Source organism: Saccostrea echinata, unplaced genomic scaffold (genome assembly GCF_033153115.1).
Source record: "Saccostrea echinata isolate AGI-Se365-2 ecotype Australia unplaced genomic scaffold, CSIRO_AGI_Sech_v1 ptg000046l, whole genome shotgun sequence".
Taxonomy (NCBI): domain Eukaryota; kingdom Metazoa; phylum Mollusca; class Bivalvia; order Ostreida; family Ostreidae; genus Saccostrea; species Saccostrea echinata.
The window spans coordinates 3,304,175-3,311,731 of record NW_026889795.1 but is presented as its reverse complement, the minus strand read 5'-3'; the positions used below and the strand labels follow the sequence as shown (position 1 = coordinate 3,311,731).

At 33.3% G+C, this 7,557-nt stretch overlaps 1 protein-coding gene across 1 annotated transcript; it reads right to left on the bottom strand.

The window, feature by feature from the left end:
* Nucleotides 1–2,417: 2,417 nt before the first annotated feature.
* LOC133201948 (P2X purinoceptor 7-like) lies at nucleotides 2,418–5,350 on the bottom strand. The gene is made up of 3 exons (XM_061337736.1): nucleotides 5,136–5,350; nucleotides 3,998–4,213; nucleotides 2,418–2,583 (listed from the first exon to the last, which is right to left on the bottom strand). The coding sequence occupies exons 1-3, from the start codon at nucleotides 5,348–5,350 to the stop codon at nucleotides 2,418–2,420; spliced, it is 597 nt and encodes a 198-aa protein (XP_061193720.1).
* Between the last annotated feature and the right edge of the window lie 2,207 nt (nucleotides 5,351–7,557).

Here is a 7,557-nt window from a genome sequence, read left to right as displayed (position 1 = left end):
TCTATACTGTTAAGAACATAACAAATATTTTTCATATAAATTGTCGGGTTCTATAAAGCTTTAGTCTAATTCTTTTAAAAATATTTTTTTTCCAAAGAAATTGTTTCCATTATATGTCTTTTTTTTGGTTTTGGTTTTTAAAGGGGGGGGGGTAGGTTTTCTATTTAAATAAGTCACTTATAAGAAAGTAATGTTTTACTTTTGATAGATAGGCACTTACTGTTTTTTAACCATTTCAGAAACAACCATGACAAGAAGTTTCTTGTGTATGAAAGTCACCTGATGACCCTGTTCAACAGCTGTCCATCATGTGCAGGGCCTACAAATGGTGAATTGAAGCAAGTTAAAGGATCCTTCATTGTTATTTATCAGGAATGTGGACTTTGTGGGATGCAGAGGTCTTGGTCTAGCCAGCCACTTGTTGGAGCTATTCCAGCTGGAAACTTGGAAATGTCTTGTGCCCTGTTATTTTCTGGTTCCCTACCTTCAAAGACTTTGAGACTGTTTCAGTTCCTCAATATGGCTTCCATATCATACAGATCATTTATGAGTCATCAGCAAAGCTATTTGCATCCAGCAATTCTTCAAGTATGGAGTGAGCAACAAGATGAGTATAAACATTTGGTGTTGGAATGTGGACAAGCAGTCCATATTGGTGGGGATGGCAGGGCAGATTCCCCCGGCCATAGCGCTAAGTTCGGGAGCTACACCCTGATGGACTTGGAGAGGAACCAGATTGTAGATCTTCAACTTGTTCAGGTTTGATTCTTCATTATTAAATGATTACACAAGTCTTTGTTTAAAGTAAATACAGACATTGACATTTCATTTTCAAAGTATTGTTTTCGATTTACCCGATACATGTTGATTAAATTCTAATTCTAGGCTGGTATATGTGAAAGTGTTAAAACAGCATTTATTTTTTCATCATAATTAAATCTATTGTATTATCAAAATGCATATTTCTATTTATTAGAGTAATGAAGTAAGGGGAAGTACCCAGATGGAAAAAGAGGGCTTAGTGAGAGGAATTGAGTTTCTTCAAGAGAATGGAATTGAGATCAGCCATTTTGTCAGCGATCGACACCTCCAGGTGGCAAAGTGGGTCAGGGAGAACATGCCAAACACCCGACACAACATAGATGTTTGGCATGTTGCTAAAGGTAGGATGGGATTAAAAGCTGGATTTAAAAAAAAAAAATCTGAAGTCCATCTCTTCATTTTTGCAATATAACTTTTCTTTTTGAAATTTTTTTAAAAATCAGTCAATTTTACAGGTTTAAAGAAGAAACTGCTAGCCCTCAGTAAGGAAAGGGATTGTGAAGATCTGGCACAATGGATTAAGAGTTTGACGAACCACCTATACTGGGTCCCTTCATCAACACCCGAAGACGCACAAGATGAAGTTAAGTGGTAGAAATGGACCAGCATATCTAACCATGTGCAAAATGTTCACGTTGGCCATGGGGATCACTTTTCTCGCTGCGAGCATCCAGATCTTGACCAAGATGCAAGGAGGAAAAGGTGGCTAGCACCAGGTGGGCTCCTTTATCTTGCATTCATTTTAGTATCCCATTTCAAAAGTATGCAACATTACTCAAAACTCTTTCCAGTAAAATACATTTAAATGGCTGAAAATATGTATTGAAAGAATTCATATGCATTGATTCTATGCAAATATAACAAAAAGAAATTTTTTCATTGCTTATTGCAGGTTAAAAAGTGATGACAAAGCTTGAAGCCATCTTTCATAGTCGCCAAATGAGGAAAGATATTCCTATGCTTTCTCCATCTATGCAGACAGCAAATTTGGAGGCGTACCATTCCGTCATCAACCACTTTGCACCAAAGATGAATAAATTCTCATTTCAAGGCATGCAAAGTCGGTATGTTTAATTTTCTTCAATAATTTTTGCACATATAAAAATGTATTATTTCATATTTTGAAAATTGCTACCCTTGACATGAGTAATCAGTTCATTTATTTATTTCAGTTTGATCTTGGCTGCCCTCCATTACAACGAAAACGCAAGTAGGGAGCAGGCAACAACCAGAAATGGGGATTTGCGGTACAAGATTGAATACCCGAAAGCAAAGAATGGGGAATACACAGTAAAGAAAGTAAAGACCAGAATTACATATGGTAGCTATTTTATTATGAGACTTTCTGATACCTTTGAAATTTTCATCAATGCATTAAAATACTTGAGATATTAAACAGTTACTTGAATCAAATCAATATTCATTTAGCACAGCTTTGTTTTAGACTATGTCAATGTCCTGAGGAAGTTGGCCACCACTCGTGCAGCAAACATGACCATGCCTCGATGTGAGCCCGCAGCTGATCTTCCACCATTGTGCGAGGGTTTCTACCATCCTGATAAAGAAGATGCAGTAAATCAGCTCTTGACAAGGTATCAGCGCAATTGAGGTGCATCGAACCCATGGTATGTGCCTGTTTCTTCAGGGTATGTTTCTCGGACTTTGGTAACAGCACAAGCAGGCAGTGGGACACGAACATTTCTCCCTAACCATCCCCAGCACCACCGCACCAGCTGTCTGTAGCCAATATACCGCATTCGACTGTAAAGAGAGGGTTTTTGTATGAGTATATTTTAAGTTTTTACAAGTTTTTTTGTTATCTCTTATTTGATAAAGATATTTTTGTATGAGTATATTTTAAGTTTTTACAAGTTTTTTTGTTATTTGTTATTTGATAAAGATATTTTTGTTTGAGTATATTTTAAGTTTTTACAAGTTTTTTTTGTTATCTGTTATTTGATATAGATATTTTTGTACGAGTATATTTTAAGTTTTTACAAGTTTTTTTTGTCATCTGTTATTTGATAAAGATAATTTTCATGTTTTTTATGCAATGAATTTTATACATCTGTTTCATGTAGAGTTAATTGTTGACGTATACCTGTATGTTAGTGAAATTTTGATATTGAGCATTCTTTTATTATTCAGATTCTTTTCGTGTTGTTGATTTCTCATATCTGGATTTGGCATTTAAGTTAATATTTTTGCTGTTTGAGATTTGTTTGTTTATTGTTTTTGTTGGTGTCCCATGTCAATATTTTTTTTCACTGTGATATGAAATTTCAAAGAGTAATTTAAATCCATATTTCTTTTGTATGTGTTAAATATTTAATTTTAGATGAGACTTTTCACTTGTTATTAGTTATTACTTTTAATGAAGTATTTTGTTTAAACGAACATTGCCTTATTGTTTATTAGTTGTTTAGATGGTGCTCTGGATAGTTAAGATATATTATATTATTTTGAAATTTTGGTTTTGGTTATTGTTGTTTTGTAAAATAAAAATACATCACATTGTTTAAATGAAGTTATACTTTTAGTTATGTATTTTTGTTTTAATTTTTTTTGTATGCGTTGTTAATGTTGTTGAGTATTTTTGATGTAGACTTTCTTTTTGTTGTTGCTATTTATGAAATATGACTGTGGTATTATAAGACAATCAGATGGGAATTTTTTATGTGCTTCTTTTTGGGAAAGTTAACCTTGTGAGAAGGGTGATGATAACAAACAGTGATCGATATCATAAATCCTGGAAGTCCGGATAATGTGACTTTTGTATTTACCATTTGTTTTTACTTTTTTTTTTGGGGGGGGGGGGGGGAGATAGAAGAGGTGAAATTAGAAAAAGTCAATCTCATAAATCCAGTAAACGATACACATCATGATTTAAGATATTAAGAACTGTATTATTACTATATTGATGCATCATTTCTTTTTATGATTATTTTCTATTGTTTCTATCTTTAGAAATGTAAAAGACATTTATATATTTTTTTATATATAATTCCTTATGTTTAGTACAGGTCCATATTTGGAAAACTGTATGTAGTGCAATACTTTGTTATGGTACTGCTTGTCTGTTGTAAATCTAGTCATTTGTTTAGAGATATAGATCCATTATACTCATTAAAACAATTGTCCACTAAAACTTGATCTTTGTTTACATTGCACTTACTCATTACTCTCTGGAAGGTCTTGATATTGCTGCCTGTACTCGAAATATGCAGTACGCAACACATATTGATTCAGACAGACTGGTTCAAATCCTTGGTGTAGGGTAATGCAGGTTTTTCCGGCATCTTCATGTAATACAGTCATAACTTCCGGAATTTCATGGCAACAAATAGATTCAGTTACAGTTGCCATTTCAGGACAGTGGCCACAAGAGCACCTGAAATTAAATTTGAAAAATTAAAAGAAATTCTATTGAAGTCTGGAAACCTTTTGAAGAGTGTTAACCCTTCTAACACTTGTTAACAGGAGTTGAAATATACAGTACCCCAATGCCCGGGGCTAGTCATTTTAAGACTCGTGCTATCTAATTTACCTGGTAAATGTATTGATAGATAGTCTGTCAGACTAGCAGAGCAGAAAAAAATCTTGTCAGTTTACTTGCGCTTTTCTATGTAGACTGATTTTTTTTTTTAACTAAGAACCAATTTAATTTGTTTCTGTCATCAAAGCATTTGAAACTTTAATTTGTTATGTTTTCATTTTGCATAAAAATTTGTTGGGCTAGTTAGTTTGAGGTCTTGGCTAGTAATTATGTACTGATCAGTAGCCACTAGGCTAGTGGGTTTTCTAGGAGAATTTCAACCCCTAGTCAAAAATGAAAATTTTAATGAATTTGGGTGTTTAGGATTGGTTGTAAAAGAATAAGTAAAAAACATGTTGTATCTCATATTAGTTAGAATAATCTAACTGTGTCTCGTGACAAGCCCTCACTACAACGGGTCTGTAGGACAATATCATTTTAACAATAGAACGTTCTATCTAATCCCTTTATATATGCCACATATTATGTTGGCTTCTCTAAATGAGGAATATTCACATTCTAGAGCTTAATTTGCTTAGTTAAAAAGATGTACAATAAACTACAGTATGTATTTCACAAAACGTGCGAGCGAGTCTTGTCAACAAAATTTCTATGCAACCGTTCGTAAGCTTTTAAAATATGATATTGGGAAGGCCTAATTCTCGCTTTTTCAATATTTATAGAAGGTTAATACTAAATAAGTGTGTTCTTCAACATGATCAATAGCAAACTTTCCTTTATTGAACTAATTTGTAACGAAAATAAGACGTAACCCTACCACTCATTAGTTCCCAAGCGGTCCGACTGGTTGGTTTCATCTGGGGTGTTTCTTTCCAAATCTTCTTCATCAGAGTCGATCTCCGGCTCAAATAAATATGGTTCTGTCCCCAAATGAGCTGTGTTGTTCTCCATCTCATCAAAACTAGAGGAATAACATGACAATGTCTCGTTTAAATCATCACTGTCGTCTCTAATGTCCATACTCGCCGCCATTCTGGTACATGTTCTGACGTCACGGCTTTAGAGCCTCGTTCTCGAGTGTTTTTATTTTTGTCTGATTGGATTTCTCTCGCAAGTAAAAATAGACGTTTTCAAAGCCCGATAACTCTGCTATTTGAGCATGGATTTTGATGCGGATTTTTACAACGGGTTTTTTACGCCCAATTCTTTTTATCAATTAAATTTGCTCATCCACTGCAGGTAATCTTTAACCAAAACAAAAAAATGTAGCATATGTCTCTAAGTGTATTTCACCAATAGTGCACATAAGAATTTTCATTACAAGACGAAAACTTTTAAATATAAAAATCAAGAAAGAAAGATTTTTAAAAAAATCAAATTGTAATATTGTACAGAATCAAACTTCATTAAAACAATGGACGCTTGGGGATGAATGAGACTATAGATGGGTTGAAATTTTTAACATGGAAATGTTTGAAAATATCCTGAAAATCTGATGATGAAGGATACCAATTCAAAAACATACATGTTATGTGAGCTTTATATAGACTAGATTTCTTCAAATCAAAGACAGGGCCACAAAAGCGCCCAAAGTTTCGGCTACAAGGTAGTTAATTGTTCACTGCATAAGCACACATTTGAGAATTGAACCATGCATGAGAAAATCAGTTGATTTACTGCAGTGATTAAGAATAATTTGTTTAAAGATTAAATTCGGAATGTAATGCCTTCGACATAGTGTAGAGTTGTAATGAATTTGGTACTTAATTGAGTAAATATTTTACATATAGTTGATATAACCATATTGAAAGGAGAAACTGTTGATACGCATGGCTTTAATTTCCATTACAAATTTGACACAAACATGTAATTTCATTTTTTTAAATTCAATATCAATTATATTATGCAGAGGTAACCTATGAACACTTAAGAATACGAGTCTGTCTTAAAGAATGTCTTAAAGATGCATGACATACAGTGTATGCGTAATACATATTAAACATTAAAAACATATGAATACAATTTATGAGTAACACATTAGCCTTGCAAGTATACATGTAAGAAATTTTGAATGGGAAGTCCTGTTTCAAAATTTTATCCTTAATACTCTTCAAAAGAAAATAAAACAAATACAAATGATTCATGAAATTCCTATACTATTAGCACTGCCTGTCAAAATTTCCTGAATGGTAATTTATCAAATATTATATAGATTGTACGTAAAGGTAAATTGTTCTTGATGGTGACACTACCTTGTAAATATAGCAAACTGTACATTTTGTTTAGGACAGACCGTCCCCTGTTATATAAATACCCACCCGTCCGCACGTAATTGTGTCATCAAAATGTTGATCAAGATATTTTCCAGAGTTCGTATATTTTTTAAGATTTCTAAATTTAACTCAGGATAAAATCACGTGAAAATATATGGTATCAAGATTCTAAAGTGAGACATTCTTTTATTATTAAATTATAGTTTCCTTGTTAAGATATCAGATTTCTTTAACAAAAAGGCGTTCCCATTTTGAACAGCGGTGTTATACACGGTAAGGATATATTTCTATACATTTATCTAGTGGCTAATTATCAACAATTAACTCAAAAGTTTCTAAATACACATAGATCCGATTTATCAAATACAATTACTTTTTGTTCTGTTTTCGCGTTACCTGCACTAGTCGCACGACAAGAGTAAACACCTATGATTATTAATCTCTGAGCCTTAAAAACCACGGGAGACAGATCCTCAAAAGAAGTTTTTTTTCACATTAGGCTTAAAATTTTGAATGCCGATGTCCTAGAACAATCATAATTATAATATCTACATGTACATATGAACTTCTCTTCTGACAGAATCAAAATTTTCAGGAAAACGTCATAACCGAGGAATACTCCAACTATAAACAACTCCACCCTTTATTGTAATCCTGCTGTATTTTTATGTGTTTATAACAAGATATAAATGATACGTCCTAAAATCAGCGTTTACGTACGAGTTTGTGAATTCGGTGACATTTGTAATATAAATAGAATGCACCACTCGGCACACCTCGGCCGATTCCTACCTAGGCGACGGAATCATACGAGTTTAGCTGAATGTAGATTGCACAATATGCTCCCTATTAAACTACAGTCTGACTCGACTGGATTCGTTTACAAATAAAACAACCGGTAGCTATCTCTTATTCCGATCTAGTCTTTGTCAACAAATTAAAGCGACGATATTGTCAATTACATGT